The sequence below is a fragment of the Giraffa tippelskirchi genome, chromosome 1 (assembly GCF_054371585.1).
Source record: "Giraffa tippelskirchi isolate mGirTip1 chromosome 1, T2T-mGirTip1v1.2.pri, whole genome shotgun sequence".
In the NCBI taxonomy this organism is placed as follows: Eukaryota; Metazoa; Chordata; class Mammalia; order Artiodactyla; family Giraffidae; genus Giraffa; species Giraffa tippelskirchi.
The window spans coordinates 224,169,994-224,197,336 of NC_137275.1; the positions used below are offsets into that span (position 1 = coordinate 224,169,994).

The 27,343-nt window shown below is 47.5% G+C and overlaps 2 protein-coding genes and 1 pseudogene across 6 annotated transcripts in view; 1 reads left to right on the forward strand and 2 right to left on the reverse strand.

Annotated features, from left to right (window-relative positions):
• The first annotated feature begins 113 nt into the window (after positions 1–113).
• On the forward strand, positions 114–23,333 carry LOC145520969 (protein CutA homolog). 2 transcript variants are annotated; one of them, XM_081528535.1, is made up of 7 exons: positions 114–2,402; positions 3,311–4,047; positions 7,967–8,115; positions 13,132–13,191; positions 15,141–15,186; positions 15,433–15,482; positions 18,892–23,333. In XM_081528535.1, exons 2-7 carry the CDS (start codon positions 3,979–3,981, stop codon positions 18,989–18,991), a joined length of 474 nt encoding a protein of 157 aa, XP_081384661.1. In that variant the 5' UTR covers positions 114–2,402; positions 3,311–3,978; the 3' UTR covers positions 18,992–23,333. The 2 variants fall into 2 exon arrangements, with proteins under 2 accessions (XP_081384661.1, XP_081384668.1); XM_081528542.1 differs by lacking the exons at positions 114–2,402; positions 13,132–13,191 and having other exon boundaries at positions 3,823–4,047.
• Positions 19,671–25,396, reverse strand: LOC145516568 (ankyrin repeat domain-containing protein 26-like; annotated as a pseudogene). Its single transcript, XR_014061483.1, has 4 exons — positions 25,308–25,396; positions 25,028–25,118; positions 19,917–20,395; positions 19,671–19,850 (listed from the first exon to the last, which is right to left on the reverse strand). The product of XR_014061483.1 is annotated as an ankyrin repeat domain-containing protein 26-like (transcript).
• PHF19 (PHD finger protein 19) overlaps positions 24,618–27,343 on the reverse strand; it is a 22,511-nt gene continuing 19,785 nt past the window's right edge. For all 3 annotated transcript variants that reach the window (XM_081528424.1, XM_081528419.1, XM_081528441.1), the window contains one exon: positions 24,618–27,085. In XM_081528424.1, coding sequence (XP_081384550.1) covers positions 26,743–27,085 — 343 coding nt within the window. In that variant the 3' untranslated portion in view covers positions 24,618–26,742. The remainder of the gene's footprint in view (positions 27,086–27,343) is intronic.

Genomic DNA, 27,343 nt, shown 5'->3' on the forward strand with positions numbered 1-27,343 from the left:
CTGCCCTGCGCAGCCTCCCCTCCCTGAGTTTCGGCTGAGCCCAAATCGCCCCGGCCGCACCAATAGCATTGCTCAGCGGCCGGGCCGCGCGCGTTCGGGAGCTGCCAAGCCTCGCGATAGCCGGGCTCACTAGGGTCGCTGGTAGTTACGGGGTCTCAGCCGTGCGTTATCATGGGTGCCGCTCAGTGGGCCCGAGTCTCTGGTCTGTTTGCTTCTGTCGCACTGAAAGCGAAGGCTGGCTCAATGTCCGGCAAGCGGAGTGGCGAGAATAACCAACCGAAGGTTAAACGGCCTTGCCATCGGCCCCCTGGCTCTAAAACCAGGCTGTGGTGGAGGCTTAGGCCGCCAGGGCGGAGCGGAGGCGGTGAACATCCTGCTCCCCGGCCAGACACGTATTAAGAGGAGGCGAAGGGTCAGGCCTCTGGAAGATGTAAATTCTCGAGAAGCTGGAAGAAGGCGTGAGTAACACCGACGTGGGGCCGTGCACACCCTTAAGCAAAACGAGAAGGCCGTCGGGGCCAGCATGGAGAGTTTTTCGCGCGTCTGCTCCTAGGTGCTGTGCATTCCCAAGGATGTCAACGTCGAGAAGATGGAAACTTCAGTTAATCATTTGGGTCTGGGATTGGGGGCGGGGGCGGGGGCGGCGATCTCTGACGCCGAAGGCTGTCTGCAGCCAGGCCAAACAGGTTTACATGCATCTGGTGGCAACCACTGGCAAGGACAACCCAGATGAGTTTCATGCGAGCAAGGCATGGTTTGAGAAGTCTAGAAATTACTATAGACTGCGAAATGCGAGTTTGATGGAAGATCCGTCAAATACCCAGTCACCACCCACGTGTTCCAAGCAACTCTAGAAACTGATCAGAACTAGAGGCTTTAACCTCAATAGGTCCTCACCGTCAAGGAAATGAACCTGCTTTGGAAGTGCTTGCCTTTGTGTACTTTTGGGGGAAAAGACAGAAATCGGGGAAACTTAGAGGCCGCTAAGGACAGGATTTCTCTCACATTTTGGGCCAGTGCCACAGGTGACAAAATGATAAACCCGTTGCTGCTTTATGAAGACCCCAAGTTCCACTTGTTTTACGAAAAAAAGATATAAAATGCTTTCTTGTTTTTCTGGCGATCACTGACCTTATCATTAACAGCTACCCTCATTTTGGATTGGCCCCATAATTGTTTTATTCTTTGACCTTGGAATTACTTAACGCCCCCAAATCTTGCCTTCAGAGTATACCTAATAGTGATCCCAATCACCCAGACTCAGTATTCCTTGCTCATCCCAACGTTGTTACTATGTTTCTCTGTCTAGCTATCTTTAGCCTTTGGATCAGAGTATAATTGAAGCATTCATGGGGTATTACACCAAGCATATGTTTGACCACTTTGCCCATGGTGTTGGAAAAAAACCAAAAACCCTTTGCTCACTTTAAAAGAAATATGGCAACAATTCAACATTGCTGTTGCTTTGGTAGTAATAAAAGAGGTGATGGATGATAAGAAAAACCAGATGCTCTTGATAAAGGTTGGTGGAAGCTTTGCTATGATGTTATGACCGATTATGCATGTTTCCCTGGAGCTAAAGAAGAAGCTGAAAAAAAAAACAGTCTGCAAATTGGATGGGCTTTAAATTCATCAGTATGAAACTTAAGTTTCAAGCTTTGGCAGTAACAGAGAGTCTGTATCTTGAGATGATAGATACACATCTGTACCTTGAAAGGAAGAAGGCAAATCTTTGGAACCAGAGATAAAGATGAACCTAAGGAAACAGTGCTGTCCTACACCAGGTGTCAGACCTCATCCGTGCTGCGATTGATAAAGATTCTTTCCTGGATCGAGGTTTGGCCTTTAAAAAGGAGACTTCAGTTAATTGTTGCATACCTATAGAAGAGGTGCGAAAGAACCTTCAAAATAAAGTAGAGGCGCTAAAGAAAGAAAAGGAAGATACAAACAGTATTGTGGATGAAAAGACGGGTATAGAATCTAACTCTGAAGAGGAGTCTGAGTTCACCTCTGAATCCAGTAAGGAGGAGGAAAGAAAGAGAGAAGGGAAGATGCCACCAGAAGAGCCTGTGATCTCAGGCAGTGGCACTGAGGCTCTTACTAGATCTGAAGGATCTGCCAAGGCCATAAATGCAGAATTGGACGTTTGGAATCTGACCTTGGAATTGACTCAGAAGACAGTAGAGGTGCCTGAGTTGAAAGAAGAAGAGAATCCACAGGTGATTTCTTCCAGATAGCAATTCATCCCTTGCCATCCTTTGCCGCAACATCACCTTCATCATGACCATCCTTATCATCACCAGTCACATATCTGTATCATTTAGTCATTCAACAAATATTTATTGAACATAATCTGTGCAGGAACCTCTGCTAAATTCTGGGACATCATCTCAGGATCTAAGGTAAAATGGTCATTAACAGTGACCTTTCCTGTTAATATAACGGATTTAAAAGATCACAGTCTTGATTTATTTTAGTGGACTCTGAATATAAAGGGTTTTTTAAGGACCACTCTGTCTCATTTTTTCTAACCCTGTTTTTTTCATACATGCTAAGTTCTTCAATCACAACTGGAGATTTTCTGAGTTAACCTTGTTTGGTAGTGGCATGAAACTGCTCTTGAAATGCTGACATGGTCTTACATTTTATAAAACACTCTTACATTAATCTGCTGTTAATCTTCACTTTAGACCTATGAAAGAGGTATTAGCTCTTTCTTTACAAAAAAAAAAAAAGCCCCCAAAGCTCAGAGAGGTTAAGTAATTTGCCTGAGTCTACACAGCCATCATAAATGATAGGACTAGGGCTACAGCTGGCTTTGTCAGGCACTTTGCTGGAAAGTGTTCTCAGGCCTTTTAAGAAGAACCGTCCCAAGGAATAAGGCAGACAGGTAAACAGGTGGTTAAACACAGAAGCTGTGAACTGGCAGCTTGCGCACCAGTTTGGGGACCAGGTGTGTTTTGGTTTGTCTGCCCAGTTTAAAACAATTCCTAATTGGTTTTCAGCATTCCTCCCCAGCCCCTTTGTTTAAGGTACTATTTACATAGAATACAATTTACCAATTTAAGTGTGCAGTTTGTTGAATTTTTTAATGTTTGTGTGATCACTACTACAGTCAAGATAAAGAGTAGTTTTCCTTGGCTTAAAATTGACTTAGGGTCTTACCAGCAGTGTGATCATTTAAAAATTAAGAAATTTCACATTAAGAATTCTGCTGGATTAAAAAATTGGAAACCCTGACAACAGTGGAATCTGCATCCCCAAAGGGCAACAGTCAGTCATTAGCTTGCTGCTTTTGACTTTGTTTTAGCAGCTGATGTTAAATGCTGCCTCGGAAGTGTGGACAGAGTGCCTTGGGGGAAATGGGACCTTGGGATTAACCTTGGTAAAGGCTGCACAGACCAGCCGGCCTTGAAAGATGGGTGAGTTTACAGGGTGAGCTGTCAGCAGCAGGAGTGTTTGTTTTAAACAGGGGAGGATTAGAAGGGAAATACTGGGAGGACACGAAGTCAGCCATGTGTGGGCTCCATTTATTTGGGTTTGTTTATATTGTTTTGGTGGGATGGGCCTCAGTGGAAGAGTTTTGTGTATTTGTGTTTGTGGGCTGTGGTTTCTGAAAGTTTTATATATATAAGAAGCTTTAATCTGTACACCTCTGGGGATTTTATGGTTTTTGGTATGTGTGAGAATGGGGAGGGAAAATTAGTGTTTTTATTTTTGCAGGGGTTGGAGGTTTGCACAGGGTGTTTGGGTTATATGTTTCTAGAGAGCTGCCCAGTGAAAAATGAGTCCCTCTTTCCCCGCCCCCTCCACCCTCTCCTTCCGGCCGGCCTGGCTGGGACCTGGCCGGGCTGTGGGGCAGGCAGCAGGTGGTAAGAGGAGAGGGGGCTCAGGCCCTTTGAGCCCCGACGTCCGCCAGCAACTTTCCCTCAGGCTGCGGTCCCCATAGCCTGTGCTTGCTCAATCACCAGCGACGCCATGGAGAGGCTGGGCTCACGGTGCCCTCTGCCAGGCTGCACACGGCCCTCTATGCTTATATGCCTCTTGGTGAGTGTTCCACAGTACGATGCTATGAACCCTCTCGCCTCTAAACCTCCAGCCTGGGGATTGAGGGAAGAGGGGGCATCTGTGTTGTATACTCGTGGGATTTTGAGCTGGGGGCAGGCAGGTAGCAAGTGGATGGTGAAATCCCTGGAGGCACACCCAGTGTCCTGGAGATTGTGGTGTGATTCTGAAGGTTACCAGCACCCCTTTCTGCCCTGCCTTTGAGGAGGAGTGACTGGGCTGTGTTTCACGGCCCGGGAGGGTGGGGTGGTGAAGGGTGTTTGCTGGTGAGTTCTCACCTGAGGGTCCCATGCTAGTTTCTTCTCCTCTTCCCAGTCCAGTTACCATCTCATTTTTCTGGGGGCTAGGTTGTCTCATCTCCGAAGTATCTTCAGATGTGGCTGCAGAGTAGCCATTAGTGGTGCTGGTGGTTGCTGCTCTTTGGGGCAGGGCTGGGTGGTGGCAAGGAGAACTGTGGAAGCCCAGGGGTCTAGCCCGGCTCTGCTGCTCACCTTTCTGGTGATTTCTTCCCCTCTCTGGCCCTTAATTAACTGGCACACATCAGTGATGCTTAATATTTTGGGGACTATAGATTTTCTTGGGGGGGTGTGTGTGTGAAAATTCTGGGTTTGCACCCAAGGAAAGTGTATAGATAAACACAATGTTAATTTCAGAGTATTTACAAATTCCTTAAAACTAGGTATGTTATACATTTAGAAACACTAGGTGGTTTCTGAGGCCCCTTCTGCCTTAACAGAGATTTTAAAGTCAACCATAAACTCTGAAGGACTTCCCCAGCTGTCCGGTGGTCAGGACCCCACCTTCCAGTGTGGGGGAGGTGGGTGTGATCCCCCGTTGGGGAACTAAGATCCCGAATGCCTCGGGTTGTGGCCATAAAAGTAAAGAAAACAAAACAAAACCATAACCTCTTAAAGGTTAGGCAGATAGTTCAGTACCAAAAAAAAAGGAAAAAGGCAGAATGAAGTAATTGAAAGGGTACATAAAATATTTTAAAACAATATAAAATTGGAAAAGATGTAAAGATATAAATATGAAAATGTTAAAAACTTACAGTAATAATGTTTCTATTAGGAAGTATGTTGGTATGTGTGTTTTGCATTCATGTAATATCACTTTCTAACGTACTATAGTCCACCTTTGATTCCAAACTGACCTTTCGTATCTTTGTTGATATGGTCCACAAACACTTCTCAAGTCCATACCTCTTATCAGGGCTTGTAAAGTGCTGAGGATACAGAAATGAATGTGCTCACATCCAATGAGGGAGATGTATGTAAACTACTGTATTTCAGTGTGATCCATGGTACAGTAGAAGGATGTTCAGCAGCAATCCTGGCCTCTACCAATGGCATTTCCTCCCCAGTCATGACATCAAAATTGTCCCTGGACGTGGTCAGATGTCCCTGGATGTGGTCAGATGTCCCTGGACGTGGTCAGATGTCCCCTGGGGCAGGGGCAAAACTGCCTCAAGCTGAGAGCCCCTGGATTAAGTGAAGCTGAAATAACCCCCCTGTGTCACTTCCTAGTGATGCTCCTTGCAGTTCAGAGCCCAGAATGGGAGACGGGAGTTTGGATTTAAGTCCTGGTTCGGTCACAGAACTGCCTCAGTTAGCTTATCTGTTAAATGGAGGATTGTCTTAGGTAATACCCCAGTGCCTAGACTACCTCTGAGTGTCTCTTTCACTGTGAGTTCACACGAGAGTTTCAATACATTTTAGGTGAGTTTATATTTAATCCCATGAGCTCTGTGTCCCACTGATACCTGCTGGCTGAGATACCCCAGATCTCCCCTAGGAATGGCTCTTTTGGTTGGGGGACAAACCGTTGCTCCTTTTGTTTAGAGTCTGTGCTGAAAGCCACCTTAGAGTTGTGTATCTGACCCCTTAGAGTGTTCTAGTATGTCCAATTCTCTGCCAAAAGCTCTGTGGACGACCCAGAAGCCCTACTTACTTCACAAGACTGTTTAGTCTCCATCTCAGCATCTTGCTGGTGTATGAATTCACCAGTCTGCAGGTTATTTCTTGAGAACCTGCTGTGTGCCAGGAACTGTCCTGGGGACACAGTGATGAGCAAAGCATAGTTCCTTTCTTTATTGGATTAGTGGTCAAAAACTGTTTTTCCTATCTTGTTTGAACCCATGGCAACTCTGAGGTAGGCAGCACAAACATTATAATCTCCAATTTCTAGGGAACATCTATAGAAGAGAGAGGAAGTAACTTGTTGAAGACCACAGAGAGCTGTACTAACACTAGGTTTCCAATCCTGCTTTTCAGTGCCTTTGTTTTATATCCTGTATAATCTAATTGAGTTGTCACTAACAACTTCCTTGACAACCCTGGTGGTTTTTTCTTGTGTGCTCACTGGTTTAGTTCAGAGGACTAATATGTTGGACTGGAGGTGTTGGGGGAGATAGTGGGAGGGAATGAGAAGCCCACCCCAGACTGAAGCTAAAGACATAAAAACGCTCCTCAGGCCCTGCCAAGAAGGAGCAGCCAGGCAGGGCCAGGCGATAATGTAGGAGTGGGAGGACAGAGGTTTGTTTGAGCGAGATGTGAGCCCGGGGCTGGCGGGCAGGAGAAGCGCGCTCTTGTTCAGTCTTGCCCGATTCACGGTGGGGCTGCTTGCAAGTTGCCTCCATCTCTATTAATGACTCTTTTGTATCCCCCAAGCAAAGAACCCTGGAAGATGTCCTCCAATTCTTTTTATTTCCTCTTATTTTAGATGTTTTATCATTAAAATAGCAAGAAAAATTGTATCTTGACTGTCTTTTCCTCTCATGTTATCACTGTCATTTTCTTAGCTCAGGATCTTAATGTCTTTTTCCTGCAACATTGTAATGGCCTTTGAATCACCTATCTCTGATCACTCCCCATCCTCCTTCCCATTACTGTACTCAGCCTGATCATGTTATTACTCTTTTACTTAAGAAACCTCCAAAAGCACCGTATCACTTGAGTACAAACCCTACATTCCTTAGCCTGACCCTTTATAGTTTTAGCCAGACTCATTTTCCTCCCAATTTCATGCCCACTGACTAAGACCCATGCAGTCTAGATAATTCATCTGTCCCCAAATGCCTCTTGAGTTTGTACATGTTAACCATATCTTCTTTTTCAGTCCTACCTATTATTTCAGTTCCAGCTTAGACAGTACCTTCTCTTCAAAGCCTTTCCTGCCCCCAACAGGTAGAGCCTTCCTCCTGGACCTCCCCTGCGGCTAGTGTCTGTCATAGCAGCACAGGTCCCGTTGCTGTAGAATTAGGCTTCCTTTCCCACTGGGCTCCCCACAGCACTTGGCATGCACACAGTTGAATGACGGTGAAAGTAACTCCTTAACACATCAACAGATACAAGAATTTATTGTCAGTCATAATCTCCACAGGATGATAGCAATTCAGTGGATGCCAGTTTGTATTACCTGTAGTAGCAGTTTTTTGCAATAGGAATGGATTTCAAGTTATCCAGGCTGCACTCCTGTTCTTGGCTTCACCAATTAAAAGCTGTGTGATTTTGTGTGTGTGTGTGTGGCCATGCTGCATGGCTTTTTGGTCTCATGGGGTCTTAGTTCCCCAACCAGGGATCGAACCTGGGCTCTGGAAGTGAGCATGCTGAATCCTGACCACTGGATCACCAGGGAATTCCCAAAGCTGTGTGATTTTGAGCAAGTGTCTTGATTTTTAAGTCTTTTTTGTTGTTGTTAACCATTTGCAAAATGCAGAGGAAAATAATCTAGGCATGAAAACATTAAGCACTAAAGCTCAATACAGATCCTAGGAATTATTTTGTGGGTGGGAAATGGGGGTAAACGCATGCTGCCCAGCGTTGGTTCCAGTGTGCTTGAGCTTGCGGGTGGTGAGCTGGTCAGGCTGCTGCTGATGTGTGCTTTTCTCTCCCCGCTGTAGATCCTGACCGCCTCTTTCCTGACATGCCCCGTGCTCAGGACCCTCGGCCTGCAGCTCCTTTCAGTAGTCACTGGCAGCTCTGTGTCCGGCACGTACTCCGTCGTTTTTGTCAACTGTCCCAACGAGCAGATTGCCAGAGATATTGCCAGGTACGGAGAAGGGGCTGAGGTACTTCCCCAGGGGGCTCAGGAGGCTCCAGAGGGGCTGCTTCGGGACTCTTCTTTTGCTTTTGACAACCCCATCTGTCCAGTGATGGACTGCACAGCTGTCTGATTGGAGCCATTTGAGAAACACGTGTGAATGACCCTTGGATGGATCCTGTTTCTGGGCCTGACAATGTTGAGTGGTGCTTGGGGCAGATAAGGGACCTGAGACCCAGAGAGCTAGGTGCCTTGCTCAGATGGAAGCCTGCAGGTTGAGCATTTAACACTTCTAATTCCTGACAGAGCTCTCTTTATTTTTGGAGATAGTCTTTGCTCAGTCCCAGAGATGTGGACCATGACAGGAGGAGGAGGAGGAGACCAGTTCCAGGTATTTGGCGAATTACTGAAAGCAGTGGTGGAGAGAGCCTGCGGACAGAGTTGAAATCTTGGCTCAGTCACTTGCTGACTGTGTGCCCTTGGGCAAGTTGCTCCCCTTCTCTAAACCTTAGTTTTTTGAATTATTGTTGTTGAGAGGATTAAATGATAGGATATCTGTTCAGTCCTTACTCCAGGAACTCAAATGTAACAGATGCTCAATAAATGTTGTATCTGATTTCCACCCCCTCCCCCTCACTCTTTTTTTTTTTTGGCTGCACTGTGCAGCTTGCAGTATCTTGGTTCCCAGAATGGGGGTTGAGCCCCAGAGCCACCGTAGTGAGAGAGTCGAGTCCTGACCACTGAGCTGCTGGGGAAGTTGCCCCCTCCTTTATAACTGCAGCTCTTAAGAGGGTTAGTGGGGCTGAGGGGTAATAAACTTGACTCCTAGCTCCTTTTCTTGCTCTGCAATTCTGCATTCTTAAAGTTTGGTGGTAGTTATAGTGTTTTATGTGTTGAATCTGGTCTTTGGGGGCACACAGCTTCCAAATTGATGGTCACAGGTTAACTTTGGATTTGATTATGTCTTTCCTGCCCCTAACCAGAATGTCTGTTCTTTTCCTTATTAACATTGCTTTTGGAGAATAGCTCTTGTCTGAATGAGCATATGATTATTCCAGAAATATGACCTCAGCTTTTAGCAGCTAGGAATTGAAATCCCTTCTGTGCTTCTGGTATACCCAGGGCCTGTGCTGAACTAACTGGACCCCTGGATCAGCCACTCTGGGTTCTGTCAGGAACAACTTCACGTGACACTGCGAGGTGTTGGGTATTGGGAGGAAAAGGGCTCTAAGGCATAGATTCTAAACAGTGGAAAGGCCAGTTGAGGGGAGTGGATTGGTTTCAGCTTCGAGAGAGGTCTCTGCCATCTTCTTGGATCCAGGGTTGCTGATGAAAAGTAGCAATGGATCTCATTCCTTTGTAGGTAATGCATTTCCTCTCTGCTAGTTTTTAGGAGCGTTATCTTAATGTTCATTTGTTAACTCATTAATACACTCTCTCTACTCTATTCTTTCTGCGTCCTTTTCCTGTACCTTCTGTTACATAGACAGATGTTGAGTTCATTTTCTGTGACTGACTTTAAAGTTTTCTTTAGACTGAATCCTATAGTTTCCTTTTCACGATTTCGAATTGTTTTTAGTAACCAAGTGCTCTTGTTTTGTAATTGTCTGATCTTGTTTTATAGATGCAATAATCTTGTCTTATCTTTCTGCAGTTAGTAATTACACTTACTTTATGTTTAATTTTTTGAAGCTTTATTGAGATGTAATTGTCATATAACATTGTGTAAGTTTAAGATATACAACATGATGATTTTATATATGTATATATTGCAAAATGATTATGACAGTAAGGTTAATTAAAACATCCATCATCTCAGTTACTTTTTTGTGTGTGGTAAGAAAGATCTACTCTTAGCAATTTTCAAGTATACATAATTGTACTTATTTTAAAATCTTGGTTTTGATTGTTCTATTAATTTGTCTTTCTCAAGTAAATTCTTCTTCATTGTTGAATTTTAGTTTCTCATGGTGTTTGGCTTTCTTCAGATGCTTTCCTCTCTCATCTTCCTAGTGATGCTGATGGGGAAGTGCAGGAGTAGCTGCAGGAGTTGCCTCAGGCAGCCCTGTTTTCACTGCATGTGGGGCAGGCAGGTGGGCATTCTGCAGTCTAAATCAGTTCCTAAGAATAATTTATCGCCTCAAGAAGTATTTTCAGAAGGGTCAACCTGTATGATTCAAACTTTGAGTATGTTAATGAAAAATTATAATTTTATAATTTTCCAAATTCTCCAAGTTGCTGGAGGTCAAGCAAACCAGATCACTACCAGTTTTTAAAAGATTCAGAGGCTGTTACATGAGGAGTCCCCTTACACGCTCCATGCACGTCTCAGGGCTGCCTTTATTCTTCAGGGCTTCCTTCTAGTTGCTAGTGCATACAGTGTCCTCCTTACTGTGCTCTGGCGTGGCTAAATAAGAAATGTTTTCTGTTGTCTCTGGCATGTGGTATAAAAGGGAGGTTGCAGTAGGTGTGTGTAGCCCACCAGCTGAGCTGGAAGTCTCAGGTGGAGTCTCCCTTCAGCTGTTCTGTTCAGTATTTTTCACTAATGATTCATTTGGAATAGAAGAGAGGCAAACAGATTTCGTTTCCAGGGTTTGTAGGAGAGAGGAAAGTAGGTCTGTGGCAGGGAGGGCCCCACGAATGTTAGCTGGCAGGGGCCTCAGCTCTGCCTGCAGAACCGGTGCTGGGACCAGCCTTTCAGCTCCAGCTTAGGGCTCGCTCTGCTTAGTGTCCTTCAGAGCTGCCTCTCAGGGCTGGTTCAGTTCCAGTCCGGCTCCTGGCAATGTTCTTAGAGCTCGTCATTGACAGACACTCTAAACTGGAAAAAATCTCTTGTTGGGGCTAGGGTGGAAACCTGAATGTTGAACTGGTAGACCTGGATTCTAGTGTCCTCTTTGCTGACAACACCACATATGACCTTAGACAAGTCTTCTTTCTCTGGGCCTTGGTCTCTTCCATAGGGAAAGGGGATTAGATTAGACCAGGGTCACAGGCACAGATACCAACAGGCCGGCCACTTAAACCTGAGTGCAGTGGGCTGGGCTGTCATGATGAAGAATGGCAGTAGATAGCAGCCCTTACGTGTCCCGGGTGTTGGCAGGAAGGAGCGTGGGAACGGATTGACCCGAGAAGCTCCTGCCATGCCTCGAGGAAGGAGCCCCTGCTCAGCTCTGGCTGAATGTGACCTTGTAGGACTACAGGTCCAAAATGTTCCAAGATTCGTTTTTTGGTGAGAAGCTAGGTAATGTGTATTTTTGAATGTAAAGTAGCCTGATAGTAAATATTGTAACAAAGTCAGTATTTTTGTAAACACTGTGAGAGCCAAACCATGCATCTGGTCTGAGCCTCTGGTCTGTGAACTTTGCGGTTTCTGGAGACCCTTGAAGGTCTGTCTTCCGCTTTCCTGACGAGCGTGAGGCCTTGAGCTCCCGCCCTGTGACTCACCGCTGGACTTCGCTGTGTATGTTTTATCCATCAGCTGGTACATTTGTTTTCTCTCTCTCTGGTGTTTTGTTTTTTTTTTCTTTTTCGCCACAGGGGCATTTTGAATAACATAGTCCTCCAGAATTTTACAGTCTTTTTCCCAAGTACAAGTTGCTGTGATTAGTCACCGAGGAGTTCACACTGCCAAAGAAATCGGAGGCCCGTGAAGCAATGGATTATTTTTTTTTCTAAGGGTTTAACTCACTCCCTGTGTTTGCATGTCACTTTCAGAACCAGTGAAATGTAATTTCTCAGCAGATGACTTGATTGAGTGAGCAAGACTTGTAGCAGTTGCTTAAACAAATTTGGGCTGTGTGCCTCTCCTTAGAGTCAGGGGTTTATTTACCACCTGGAACTTTCCAAGGGCACGAGGGTGGTGATAATACCACATTAATGTGGAGCCTTAAATAGAACACTGTTCAGCCGGGAACTTAGGAGAAGAAAAAGTAGGTCAGTTCTCTTGGCAGTGGTCAAGGAAAGGAGGGATCAGTAAGCAGGGCTCAGACGAGTTGTATTTGGCAGGGGCCACACACTTCAGAGAACTGAGACAGGCCTCCGTGGCCGACGGCAGACCTGAGAGGGGTTTGTCCGGGCCTGCCTGGTTCCCAGGGCTTAAGGTTTGATCCTTGGGGACACTTTCTTGCATCGACGACGTGGTGGTGCTTCTGTTTCTGTGACACTTTGGACTGGTTCAGGCACATTTTATTGTGTTCACTAGGGCCCTGCACAGGAATCAGACTATCAGAGCAAGAATTCCAGTCTATGGTCTGTCAAAAAAAAAAACCCCAGTGCTTAGAGGTCTGCAAAGGTGGTGATGGTGCTCTTAGGACTGTGGTAGGAAGCATCACAAAAATGAAAATTGTAAAGAGCCTGTGTTTGCCAGTCACAGGACAGGATGCCTTTTTTTTTCTTTTTTTGCTTTTCCTTTGAGTTGTATCAGTTCCATGTGGTCATCAGACACTTCTGATGTGTAGATATCATGTGAGAGCCTAGTACATATCCAAGAGAGAAAAGGAAAAGAAGCTGACATAATAAAAGGAGTATTTGGTGGTGAAAAGGGTTGGGACCCATCGACTGAACCAGTCCTCTGGTTGTACAGCAGAAGAGTCAAGTTGAGTGAGGCCGTCGTGCCTGTCTTGGATAGGTGCTCAAATACTGATTTCTGCAATGAAAGAATGAGCTTGCATTAGGTCACACAGCCAGCCTGCTGCAGGGCTGGATTGGAATCCGGGTCTTTTTGGTCTCCTCCAGTGCTAACAAATTCCCATTCCCCAAGCCGACTGGGCCTGTCCTTGAAACAGCCTTTGCACAGCTGCTTCCCTACTTCTTCCACTCAGGGAAGGACTTATAAACAATTCTGTCTACAGAGGGTCTGTGCATGGGAGTTATGGAACGTATTGATTTGAGTTGGGAGGGGCACTCTATGGTTATCTATTTAGACTTAGGTTTCCTGGAAATTCCCAGGAGCTCCTGTATCCTGTTCAATCTCTTCAGATGCTGGACACTTGCCCCAGTAACTGGCATGCTCTCTCTTTGCTTTAGGGCTATACTGGATAAGAAGCTGGCTGCCTCTGTGAACATCCTGCCTAAGGCATCCTCACTGTGAGTTCTGCTATGGCCAGTGGAGGGGTGTGAGAGTGCTCCGTCAGGTCCTGCCTGGTGGAAATTGGGGCACTGAACTAATGAGAAACTGTAAAAGAACAACTCAAAGGCATTTACTTAATCAATACTTCACTGTCGATCTGTATTCAAAGGAAATCAACCAGTGGGTTTATGCCATTCGACAAAAGCAAAAACAGGCTATATTTAGAGAAGGCAAAAAAAAAAAAAATCTACAGCTTAGGAACAGTGAGTCTTGTTTCCTCATTCTTTGTTTAAATCAGTCAATCAATTAGCTTGCTGTTAGCAAAGAAGTCAAACTGGGTGTTGCATCCCTGAGTAAGCCAGCTAAGGATATCAGAGATTGTAATTCCTATTGCTTTTGGATTCTCTGGAAAACTTTGAGTTTGGCATATGTGACAGGCTGTTTCTGTGTGTTGTGTGCCTTTCCTTTTATCAGCTCTTTTACTTAAGCCAGGTCTACACCATTTCCCTCATCAAAGTATTTCAGCATGGGTGGGAGGGGACATAAAACGCCCATGGTGCGCTCACACCGATGAGTGGCAGAAACCAGCATGATACTGTAAAGCAGCTCTCCTCCAATTAAAAATAAATGTTAAAAACAATATCTCAGCATCCGAGCACTACCCGTGCAGGATTTGTCTTGTGCCTTAATCTCTCTGGTCAGCCTGTTTCTCGTCTCCTTCCTGCCCTGATGAGAGAGGGAAAGATGCCTGTTCTAAAGGTTAGAACAGGGACGTGCTGAAGCATGAACGCTTCCCCTGCCCAGCAGTGACGCGCCCTTGGTGCTGCCATCACCTGTCACTGTGGCTCCCAGACCTGGCCGTACTTTAGGTGCCTGAGCTCCATGCTGGATCTGTTTAGTCTCCCTGAGGGTAGGGCTTGAGTCTCTGAATTTTTAAGAAGTTAAGTGATTCACATAAAGCTAGTCTGGGAGCTAGTGCTTGGAAACTAGACTGGAATTTTAGCCTGCCGTTCTCATGTTCGTCCTTCCTTGTAACTCATCCTTTCATCACAGCTCTGTGAGGTGAGGCCAGGGGCCTGAGCCATCTTGTACTTGCCCTGGGTCAGCATAGATATTCTCAGGCCGAATTTCCCTCCCATGATGCTGTTCTCCTACTCTTTTTCTGAACATTGTCACTGACTCTGTTTTGAACTTTCAGACCTGGTTCCATATTTTATAAGGCTCGTTTCTTCCCTGAATAAGTCCTGTGCTTTTCCACTTATAGCTTGGTGGGCACTCAGCTTTGAGAGTCAGTGATACAAATAGCGCCAGCCCAGAGGATGGGGAGGTGCATGGAAGCCAGGAGTACAGGATGAGCACTGGATGAACTGGAGATACCCACTTTGGGGGGAAACATACAGGAGTTTCTGCAGGGCTATCATGTGGAAGTTGGGGAAAACAATTGGGTGGCAAATGTTGGCACACCATAAGAAAAACCATCTCATGTGAAAACCGTTAAGGTAGATGGACTTCTTTAAGAGACAGTGAGTCTCTTACTTCCAGGAAAGTTAAGTCAGGTGCTGGAAGCATGCATTAGAATATTTAGACTAGATGACCTGTAGGGCCTTGGCCAACTCCAGGCTTTTTCATATGAGCTTGGAAAGATTTTAAAGTTTCCACCTTAGTAAGTCAGCAAATTGGGCCAGGTTTAATTCACTGAGCTCATCTTGTAAGTGGACTTCCCTGGTAACTCAACTGGTAAAGAATTCGTCTGCAATGCAGGAGACCCTGGTTCGATTCCTGGATTGGGAAGATCCCCTGGAGGAGGGCATGAAAACCCACTCCAGTATTCTTGCCTGGACAATCCCCATGGACAGAGGAGCCTGGTGGGCTACAGTCCATGGGGTCGCAAAGAGTCAGATACGACTGAGTGACTGAGCACAGCACATGTTGTAAGCGTGATACTTTTGTTTGTTCTTTTCTCCAGATACTATTGGAATGGAGAAATAGAAGAAGCCACTGAGGTCCTGCTGGTGAGTGAAGCTGGGGGGATGGGGCCTAAATCGGGAAAGAGTGAGGGCAAAGTTCCAATTAAACATTAGCAAAGATCAACTGACGAAGGTGCTTGCCCCACACAAGATGCCCTATGCCCATTTGTAAGTTAGTGACTGGGCCTGGGGACCTGAAGGAGTGCTGTTTCCTAAAAAGCCGGAGGAATGAAGGGTTGGGTAGCTGGAGCTGAGATCCTAAACCAGTCATTTTTTTTTTTTCTTTTACAGTTAATAAAGACAAAGACTTCCAAGATCCACGTGCTTTCCAGCTACATCAGGTACTGGCGCCGTCTCCTCCCAGCCAGGGGCCTGTCGGTAACTCAGTGAATGAGCTTGAAAAGTAGGTGACCTCTAGCCTAGTCACCAGCTTCCCATGTGACCTTGGCTATGACCCTGTCCCATGGACTCGCTATAAAATGAGTTATTGGGGTTTGTTTTTAATTAATTTATTTTTTAAATATTTATTTATTTGTCCGCACCAGGTCTTCCCTGATATTAGGGCTTCCCTGATATCTCAGTTAGTAAAAAATCCGCCTGTAATGCAGGAGACCCCAGTTCAACTCCTGGATCTGCTGGAGAAGGGATAGGCTACCCACTCCAATATTCTTGGGCTTCCCTTGTGGCTCAGCTGGTAAAAAATACGCCTGCATTGTGGGAGACCTGGGTTCGATCCCTGGGTTGGGAAGATCCCCTGCAGAAGGGAAAGGCTACCCACTACAGTATTCTGGCCTGGAGAATTCCGTGGACTGTATGGTCCATGGTGTCGCAAAGAGTCAGACACGACTGAGCGACTTTGGTTCACCTCACAGGTCTTCACTGCAGTGTGCGGGGTCTTCAGTTGAGGCATGTGGGATCTAGTTCCCTGACCAGCGATCGAAACCAGGCGCCCCGCATCAGGAGCGCAGAGTCCGAGCCACGGGCCACCAGGGAAGTTCCAGTAAAATGAGTTACTAGTTTTAAACCAGTGGTTCTCAAAATTTTGGTCTCAGGATCCCTTTACACTTTTAAAAATTATTGAGGACCCAAAAGAGCTTCATTTATGTGGGTTCTATCAAAGTTTACTCTATTAGAAATTAAAGCTGAGAAATTTTTAAGATATATATTTTTAGTTCATTGAAAATAACAGTAATAGAATAATAACATATGAACGGAAGTAAATGCAGGCATACCTTGGAGATGTTGCAGGTTTGGTTCCAGACCACCACAGTGAAGCGAGTGATGTCACTTCTTGATTTCCCAGTGCATATGAAAGTTACATGTTTACCGTACATTGCAGTATAAGTGTGCTAACAATAGCACTATGTCTAAAAAAAACGAAGTATGTACCTTAATTTAAAAATACAAAACATAAAACAGTTACAGTAACATCGGAGATCACCGATGTCAGATCACCATAAGAAATACAATAATCATGAAAAAGTTTGGAATGTTGCAAGAATTAGCAAAACATGACACAGAAACACAAAGTGAGCAAAGGTGGTGTCAGTAGACTTGTTCAGTGTGGGGTTGCCACAAACCGTCAGCTTGTAAAAAACGCAGTATCTGCCGTAAAGTGTAGTGCAGTAAAACAGTATGCTGGTAATGCCTTCTTATGGGAAGTAAATAAAAAAAGTGAGAAGAATGGCATCTTTCCACATTTTTGCAAAATCTGGCTTAATAAGAGAACTGGATCTCCTCAAAAGCATCTGTTAATTACTGAAACACTTTCAAGTTCATGGTGATATATTCAAATTTTCCAAACTTCTGATTTTTGCTTAAAAACATGAATTTTTTCTTATTTACCGTGTTCATGGGGTCGCATGGGGACAATGGGGACACTACTGAGCAACTGAACTGAACTGATAACTGTACAGTGTGATACAATGGATAGTTTCTGCTGTGCAGCAGAGTAACTCAGTTATACACATATATATTCTTTTTCATGTTCTTTTCCGTTATGGTTTATCACCAGATGCTGAATAGAGCTCCCTGTGCTATACAGTAGGACCTTGTTGTTTACCCATCCTATGTGTAATAGTTTACACCTGCTAATCCCAGACGCTCAATCCTTCCCTCCCCTACCCCCAAAACACGATTTTTTTTTTTACGAATGTTTTGATTGATTGATGTAAATTGTCTTCATTTGAGTGATGGGCCAAATATTTGTTCACATTTGAGAAAATGTGTACCTAATACTCCAACCTGAGTTACCTTAATTTGTGAAATTGACAGACAAATGATGGTTATTCAAGCTTGAAAGTAAAAATGGTATACTGTGGGAAAAAGGTCTAGTTTAGCTTGTGACTCAATCAGACAAGTTTAAGACAACACTGAACTTAGGTATGATAGCAGAAGCACTTTATGTATACTTCCCATTTTGTCACACAGAGTATTAAAAAGACATACTCAAGGGTCAAACTTTAATAAAACTAGTAATTTTTGCCACATTATCAGAAATGTTCTTAGGTGAATCTGACTTAAAAAAAACGCATGAAAAAAGACAGTGCACATGTGTGCGCGGTGGTGAGGAGTAGCACGTGTGTGCGCGGTGGTGAGGAGTAGCACGTGTGTGCGCGGTGGTGAGGAGTAGCACGTGTGTGCGCGGTGGTGAGGAGCACAGTGACGGCCAGTACAGTGTGGTGCTGTCCTGATGCGCGCTAAGCTGTGACCAGTTTTACCCGTCACTGCTTCTGCACCACCAGTGCAAACGTCAACATAGTGAAAAGATAAATAACAAATTAGTATTTTTGTGAAAATAGTTTTGGCCTCTTGGACCTCCTGAAAGAGGCTTGAAAGTTCCCCAGGGGTCAGAGGACTCCACTTTGAGAACCACTGGTCTAGGTATCCATGAAAGAAATTAGGAAAATTCATTCTTCTCAGGCACTGGATAAAATACCGTGGCCTGCTCCTACTGTTCAAGCAACTGTGCATGCACATGTTGTGACTTAGTAAGCAGCCTATCTTATGAGAACTTTTCAGTGCCTAAAATCAGGAGAGCAGAGGATTGTTGCCCCGGCTAGACAGGTGGGACTGAGGCCCAATGTCTTCTGCTTTTTCGGTTTGTAAAGTGAAGAGAGCTCATGTGCTCAGGACTGGGTGAGAGAAACAGGGAGAAGGGAGAGACTGCTGTGGGTTTGGGTGGTCAAGGAAGATCCCTGGGGAAAGGTCATTGGTTGAGATGAGCCTGGAGGAGTAGAGAGGCTTTCGATTTAACAGCAGGAGTAGGGAGGACTTTCTGGGTGGTTAAAAGAATACAGAGGGACAGGGGAAGGGGCTTGTTTGGGGAAGGCACAGTGATGAGTGAAGGATAGTAATAAAGACAGCAGCTGACGTTTACCGAATGTATACAGTGCCAGTCAGTATAGCAGCTAAGTGCCTTAAAGACCTTGGCTGATTTAATCCTCAGCAATGCAGTACTATTTTCACCCCCCTCTTGTGGGGGCTTCAGCGAAATGAAGTGATATGTCCATGCCTACATGGCTAGTAAGTGGCGGACTTCGAATTTGCACCCATATCTGTGAGATTCTAATGCCATCTGGCCTAATTTATACTTGGTGACAGGTGGGTTATAGGCTTAGGAGTGGTGGGCTCTGGGGCTGGACAGGTGGGCTGCAGGCCGACTGCGGAGGGCCTCAAGTGAGGCTGGTCAGTTGGGCTTTATGGCATAGGCTTATATGCCACTCAGGGGACTCTGCTTTCTTCCCAAAGGTTGGTGCATCCTTTTGAAATCCCAGAGCTCTTCAGTCTTCCCATGGACCAAGGAGATGTGCACTATCTGAAGTGGCTGGAGGAGGGCATGGAGGAGTGACTGGGGCTTTTCGTGCCTCCTGCTGGGCGCCTCTCGCCATCGTTGTCTGTCCTCCGGCTGAAGGGCGGCTTCTGGCTGCCTCCTCGCATCTCTGGACTCCATGCTTTTCTCAGCACAGAGGAGCTAAGTAACTTGTGGAGGGTGAAGGTCCAAGACCCCTGAGGCTGGAAGAGAATGCTGGGCCAATGAGGCCAAGCAAGGACCTGGTGGAACTTATCTCTGAGTGCCTCATGCATAAAGGTGGCCCTGAGTGGCAAGGTCACAGTGAGGGTGGGGCTGGTCATCCGTGTTCATTGAGCCTAAACTGAGTGCTTCTGATGAGGGATGACCTGACGACCTGTCACCCAGAAGTGTGTGGGGTGAAGGTCACCTTCTGGGGGAGCTGGAAGCACTCCATCCAAAAGGATGACTCGCTAATGGTGGAATGTCAGGGACAAGCAGGGTCATTTCCTCTAGATGAAGGTGGTGTTTGTTATTCCTGAGTCCTGAGGAGTTGGCCTGGGAGTGGGCTTCATGAGTGCAGGTAGGACTGGGTAGGGGAGGGCTTAGACACAGCCTCAAGGATTTTTTTTTTAATGAAAATATTTTCCTTTAATAAAGAATTTCTCATCATGTTTAATGGGAAACAATGAAAACGTCATGTAAACAGTCCCATAGGGAAATGTTTACTATTTATCGTTCAAATCATATCTTTTTTCTTCAAAGTCTGTACATATTCCTGTGACGTTTTCAAAAGTAGGTCTCATACACATTTGACCCATCTGTAGACCCTCAAGGAGACACTCTAAAGGAATTAGATGCAAATTCAGCATCAACTTCTAGTTCTCTAGTTATACTCCTGTCCACCTCCTACAGCACGCTGAGGGGCAGAGAGCCTGCGGGGGGAGCAGCGGCCAGAGTGAGGCCAGCAGAGGAGGCTGGACACCTTGGTCAGTGAGTCTCCATGCTGCTATGTGGAGGGCGTGGGATTGAGGTAGAAAACCCTACGTTTGCTCTTGAAGTAAGATTTGCATTGAACCCTAAAGTAGGATTGAAATTTCCAACAGAAGAGGGCTCCAGGCCTGGCCTCCTGCTAAGAGTACTGAGTAAAGATCTGTTCTGCTGTTTCTCCACCTCAAGGTTGGTGCTTATCTCTGCCAGCCTCTCATTAGTCTTATCTAATTTATTTTCCAATGACTTTCTAACTTTTAGTTCCTCTAAGAAGAGTTTCTTATACTTTTCCAACTCTGCTTTCTTAGAATCTTGGAAAGTTTTCGTCTTGGAGAGTTCAGATTCCAAGTGTTTAATTCTGAGTTCCATCTGACTTCTTATGGAAGCAATATGCTCCTCTTGTAGCTGCTCTAAGTTTTCTTGAGATGTTGCTCGTGTATCACTCGGTGCGCACGTCGTCCTCTTCTCCCAACCCTAAGGCTGACATCGTGTCACTTCTATCATTTTTGTGTGCTCCACCAACAGAAGTCAAACAGTCATGATTTTTTGGCTCTTGGGGAGCCCTGTCAATAATACCAGTATCACTTTCTTTTGCAACAAGTTCTGACTTTGTGGCTCCTTCCAGCTTACACATCAGGTAGGTTTTGCTCGTGTAAAGCTTTCATGTCCTCCAGAACTTGCCTCAGTCCATTCCTCCTGAGCTCCAGCAGCCTGTCTTCCGGTCTCTCCTGCCTCAAGGATTGAGAGTTGGTCTTGCCTCTTTCCTAGCCCGAAGGTGACAAGACATCAGAAAGCTGTGGTACCTTGCTCAGCATACGTGGGTTCTGAGCCCACCATGCTGACCTTTGCATGTGAGCATGAAACCGGGCATCCTGAAGTGGGAAGAGCCCCAGGGAACTGCTGGGCCAGTGTTTTTCAGACTTGCTCCACAGAACCCCAGGGGTTCACAGGAGGTACGCCGAGGGCTCCTCATACTTTAGCCAGTGCAACGTGCTTTTATTATTAATTTTATGTATTGAGCTAAGTTTTTGCTGTTACAAGTTTGAAAACCAGTAGCCTAAGCCAGTCTTATAGATTTTGTAAGGTCCAAGACCCCTGAGGCTGGAAGAGGATGTTGGGCCTGTCAGGCCAAGCAAGGACCCAGTGGAATCTATAAAGCCAGTTTTATAGATTACTAAAGGAAATTGAACTGCCTTGGGCTCCAAAATCACTGCTGATGGTGATTGCAGTCATGAAATTAAAAGACGCTTACTCCTTGGAAGGAAGGTTATGGCCAACCTAGATAGCATATTTAAAAGCAGAGAAATTACTTTGCCAACAAAAGTCCGTCTAGTCAAGGCTATGGTTTTTCCAGTGGTCATGTATGGATGTGAGAATTGGATGGTGAAGAAAGCTGAGCGCCGAAGAATTGATGCTTTTGAACTGTGGTGTTGGAGAAGACTCTTGAGAGTCCCTTGGACTGCAAGAAGATCCAGCCAGTCCATCCTAAAGGAGATCAGTCCTGGGTGTTCATTGGAAGGTCTGATGTTGAAGCTGAAACTCCAATACTTTGGCCACCTCATGCGAAGGGTTGACTCATTGGAAAAGACCCTAATGCTGGGAAGGATTGGGGGTGGGAGGAGAAGGGGACGACAGAGGATGAGATGGTTGGATGGCCTCACTGACTCAATGGACATGGGTTTGGGTGGACTCCGGGAGTTGGTGATGGACAGGGAGGCCTGGCGTGCTGCGATTCATGGGGTCACAAAGAGTCGGACACGACTGAACTGAACTGAGCTGAGCTGAGCTGAGCTGTGTTACAGAGGGTAAAGCCAAGGCTGCTCGTTCTGTCTGCTGCTCTCCTAACCCTGCTCCGTGGGGTTGGTGGGAGAGCCCAGGGGGTGAGAAGAGGGCCTGACCTAGGCCCCCTCACGGCTCTGCCACAGGGTGACCCCACTCTGGGCCGGCATGGGCAGCCTGGATCTGCTCTCAGGACCCTTCGGGGCCTTGCCCCAGCTCACTTGTCCACCGCCACCCCTTCTCTCCTCTCCTGCTTGGACATGTGGGTGGCCCTGGTGTGCCAGGCCGTCACCCTGTCTGCCTGAGCTCTGCACCAGTGCTCGAGGAGCCCGACTGCTCCTGTGCAGGACCTGGTGTCCAGTTGGAGGGAGTCTCCCCTGCCCAGATGTCCTGTTGTCTTTGCGCATCATGGTCAGTCTCCTTTTTCTAGACTGTGCGTTGCTCGGGGTGCAAGGCATGTTCAGAGCTACTTGGTCTCTTGGACATGGTTTGGCATATATTTCCCAAATTGATGTTTCAAGGATTAGAATAACTAAAGCTTTCTCTACTTTCCACAGTTACTTTCTCATTTACCAGGTTAGCAAAATCCAATTATTTTTTCTTTGAACTTCCTTAAAGTGGGATTAATTCCAGAGATTTTCCTGTCTCTGACTGTCATTGGTTCCTTTTCTGTGCTGAGTGTGCACTGAAAACTGTTTCTTGGCGGCCTGCCTTGGCCTCAGTGTCACAGCTGACTACAGGAAAGACAGGACAGAACACCGGCTCTCTCTGCAGGTGCTGTCCTAGGTCTTAGCATGCATCCTTGTAACCAAGGTTACCCTTATTTTGCAGTTGAAACCTGAGATTGGAGAGCAGAGACGCTTAAAATAAGTGGCAAAACCAGGCTCTGGAACCAAGTCTCTGACTCTAAATCTGATGCTGTTACTGTCTCTCTTCAAGAGGCTGGATATCTCTCTTTGTAGGCCAGAGAACCTGCTATAGCCATCTCTAAGGAAGAGTTGTTCATTCCTAAAACATCCACCTTAACAGTGTGGTAAGTTGGCACATTGTGTGGTTTACTTCTCCCCACAGATCTGGAGGTTAGTGGTAATACCTTCATGCTATAGATGAGGGAACAGATTGAGAGGTACTTAATGATTTTTAGGAGTTTGCCCAGTTCTACCGCACTGTCCTAGATGATGCTGTGGGAGCTGGGGCTAGACATGAGGGTTTCCACTTTCATGAGGGTTTCCACCCAAGAATTCCTTCCCAGTACTTCTCAGGAAACATGGTTTTTAACTCCAGAACCCTGGGAGAATCAGTTGAGGAAATGAAAAGAAGTATTAAAAAATCCATGAATACTGAAGCTTAAAAGCATAAAGGTGCTTCTGGTTTGAAGGAACCTATCTCTGTCAGATAACTAGAGCAAGAAATGGTTGCTTGTACAGAGTTGGTGGTTAAGAGAACCAGGAGCGTGTAGAAGAGAAGTGGTTTCCATCTACTTTTGCCTGGGATTGTCTAGCCCTGTCTGCTGCAAACCTTGTTATTCCTGCAAATAAGATAAATGTATACATGTAGTATGCTTTATACGAATCCTTTGAGTGGTGTTCTAAGAAATAAGCTTTGGAAGCAAAATAAATTCTTAATTTGGCAATTCTGACACTCACCTGTACTCTTAACCTTGTTAGGCTATTTGAATGTTAACGTTATTTGAATACTATCCAATAACGTTCTCTGGTGTTTTCCAGGGTTTAAATATTCCCTAGAGACTGCAGTTCTCTGTAAATACTACTAAGTTTAATAATCCTATTTGTTAAACAAAATTTTTTTTTCAGATTTCTGTAATAACAGGAAAAGTATGAAGAATGTTTGACGTATTTTAAGAGTAAGTTATGATTTAGGGAATTTGCAAGAATTCTAATTTTTGCTCTGAAATTCTAAAGGGAGACAGATGTGTGTTGTGAGTTGGTAAACACTCCCCTAAACCACACACAAACAGGCACTCTCCAGCCTGGGGAGAACCAGCGACCTCAGAGGGCTCTCCAGAGCTCTTCACTGCGGCCAGGGCCGCAGCCCGAGTCTCTGAGTGCTCGGAGCCAGCCCCGTGTCATTCCATTCCACTGATTTCCGAGAATGATCCCCCCGCCCCGCCCCGGCTTCAAGTGTGGTTTGTTCCAAGGGCAGTTACAAGGTTGCAGCAGAAGTGGTAGGAAAAAGTGGGAGCTGTAGTTAATGAGGGCTTCCCTGGTAGGTCAGACAGTAAAGAATTTGCCAGCAATTTTTAGAGTCAGACATTAACACTTGGGGTTTAACGGGCCACACTAACTTTGGAAATACAGAGTTCAGTTAGGCCCATGGCCTTCACCTGCATGTAGCTTTTTCCTATCCCTTCCCCTCTTTTTTCCTCTCTCCCTGACTTGCAGAAGTTTATTTAAGGTGGTAATCTGTAACGTTTATGAGGTAGTTCCCTCAGCATCTAGGGGGCTGAACACCAGCAGGGATTCTCCCGGGCAGGTGAAGCGGAGGGCTGGAAAGGGGGCTGAAGCAAAGGGGCCTGACAGGGCGGGGCCGGGAACACACATGAGATTCCTACAGCCGTGCACCTGCAAGCGCTCAGGGAAGTCTTACAGTGCCTGTACCGAAGCGGCCTCACAGGGTCACGTTCTGACAGGCCCCAGCTTTCATCTCTGTGGCTCTCAGCTAATGTTTTCTGCCCCCAGGGGTAGGGTCCTCAGAGCAGAAAAAAGGTTCTACGTCCCGGTGGTAAAGGTAAGGACACGGCTAAGAGAATATGGTGGCTGGCGGCAGGAGTGGCAGGGTGATGGGAGAGGGGATGGGGTCCCACCATTCCCCGTCACCTTCCTGATACTTCTCTAGAGCAATGATAGGTAGTTTTTCAGTGGGAGCCTTTAAATTGTAAATCAGACACATTAATTATAATTTTAATATAACAAATGTTATTAAAAGCAGCAATTCAAAACCATAAATCTTTTTGAAGGTGCACAGGGTTATGATAAGGTCAGTTGGCAGTAATGCAGCTATTGCCAGGTAGGAATGAAACGCTGGGGCGTGGAGTCAGGATGGCCTTGCCAGGCCTCACGCTGACCTCCCAGTGGGGAAGACACTGTCTCCCTCCTCCCCCTCTTCCAGGCCGGAGCCTCTGGAGCTTGAGTAGGGGGGGCGCAGGGGCACTGACAGGTTGTGTTCGTCCCACGCCTTCTCCGAAGCCTGGGAGCAGACCTGGGAGGTTGCTGTTGCTGTGCTCTGGGGCCAGGCGGGAAGCCAAGGACTGGATCTCGGTCCCACACCCTGGCTGAGTGGGGGCTGGCTTCTCAGCTTTCCTTCCACCTGGGCCCCGTTAGGGAGCGTGAGTGGCAGCAGCGGTGGGGCGGAGACGGGGGCAAACTGGGCCCAACCAGCCGTCCCTGCCTGGACCAGGCTGGAAAGCAGAGGCAGTGGGGGGCTGCACGCCGCAGATGAGGGCCCACCTGAAAGGCACTGCTGGGGCTGGGGTTTGAGGCAAGGGGCATCTGAGCGCTCTCAGTGCGCCCCCCACCCCAAAAGCCCACAGATGGGGGGCAGCCTAACAATGGAAAAACCGGCCCCAGGCCTGCAGCTGCCCCCTCACTGTTCATCCCCCTTCACCTTGCAGCTGGCAGCCTCCAAGACCCAGCCAAGCCGGAGGCCGCAGCAGCAGTTGGCAAGGCTGGCCCCCATCTGGTGCACCCCTCGCCCCAGTCAAGGCACTTCTTTCCAATCAAGTGAGTCAGTTTCTAATGCCTCCGGAAGCAGCAAAAATGAGGGGTCTCCTTCCCCTCCCACTTTTGATCTCCTCCAGATGGGTCTGAGTTTTAACATTGGTTCTAAGAACTCTACTCCCACTGACAAAGGCTTCCCTTTTTCGAGGGGACACAATGACTCAGGCCCTTAAAAAAAAAATCCAAACCTGCCCCCAAAAGTGATTGTCAGTTTCAGAGCTGGGCAGGGGGAAAGGAGGAAGGTGTGAGGCCCCTGTGCTTCCCTCTCGGGCCCAAGCTGGTTCACCGGCCCGAGCTGGACTTTCACATTTCGTTGCAGCATGTGGCCCCCGTAAGAGGGCCCAGGAAAAGCCAAGGGCAGGAGCCAGGCTGGCACCCAAAGGAATGTGTGGCTGTGTGTGTGTGTGGTGTGTGTACACCTGGAGGCTGGGACCCATGTGTGTGCCTGGAGGTGAGTGCGCACACACAGATGGAAGCCTGTGTGTGCGTGTGTGCGCAAGCACGAGCCCTTGGGCTGTGTGGGGCAGGAGGCAGAGGAGACAGTCCGAGATGTAGCAAGCAGGACACGGCTACCTCTCCTCCTCGTGCCTCCCGTCTGCAAGGCCAGGCCCCGCTCCACAGCAACAGAGAGGGAACGTGACCCAAAGGGAAAACGGCGGTCTCGGAAGCCGACGCCACAGCCTGCACCCTCTGCCTTCTGAGGCAGAGACCCAGCCTCCTCCTCCTCCTCAGATCCTGAGAGTCCCAGGGTCTCGGCCCCGCAGGCTTCCCAGAGGCGTTCTCCCACCCTCACCACCTCTTCCCAGGGACAAGAGGAGGGGGCAAGGGAGAAAGAAGCTCCACAAGGCCTCTTACCACCTTCACCCCATCTTTCTCAGACTTCTGTCCTCCTGGCGTGGTCCCCGGGATGGGTCAGGTGTGGACGTCCAGTGGAGGGCTGGGTGTGTAAATGCGCACACCCAAAGGGGGAAGGGAGGGGGAACACACACGGGACGAAGACGCAGCCTCGGGGACAGGCTGCCGAGCCAGGAGGGACGCTAACTCAGAGGGACAGGTGACCAGCTGGAGGGAGCACGTGGAGACACAGAAGTAGCCGGCGGGGCCTCAGAGACACGGGCGAAGGGGCGGTGAGCCTGAGGGGCCCAGAGCAGACGGGGAGCAGCGCAGGCGCAGGTGGGGCTCTGGCCGGGCCCTCGACTCTGTCTTGCTTCCCTCCCTTCTGCAGCCTGGAGAGAGCCGGGGAGCCTGTGGCTTCCACCGCCTCCCCTTTGGTTTCCAGGGCTCCGGGCCTCCTCTGGGGGCTGGTCAGTAAGGGGTGGTCCCTTCCCACTCCACCAGGTACTGAACCTTGCCCTCTGGCGTGACCCTCCGAGCCAGCACTTGGTACTTCTCCCCACAGGCTAACCGCCCAGCCGCGCCAAAGTAGTTGGTGATGGACGACTTGAGGTGGGACAAGGACGAGTCATCTTCACTGATGCTCTCAAAGGCGTGGCTGTCGACACCCTCGTCCGGCCGCTCAGGGCCCGAGGCCCCCTCTGCGCTGCTGTCCGAGGTGCAGCGTCCGCCCGGCTCGGCTGCCCGGCGCTTGGCCCGCAGCGGCACGTACGCTTTGGCTGCCAGCTTCCTCTTGCGGCTGCCCACCGTCCGTCTGCGTTGGGAGGGGGCGAGGGGGGAGGATGGGAATGAGATGGAATGATCCCCAGCAGTCCCCGTCCCTGAGCTCTGCCGCACCAGGCCCCAGGCCCCAGTTGGCTCACTGAGTCCTCACGGCAGCCCTGAGGAGACCCCAGAGGGGGGAAGTGCCAGCTGGGAGTGGCAGAGCCGGGACCCAAGGCTAGCTGCGTCCATCTCCAGAGCCTCGCTCTTTATACTGAGGAGCTCAGCGCCACCCGAGTCCAAGAAACAA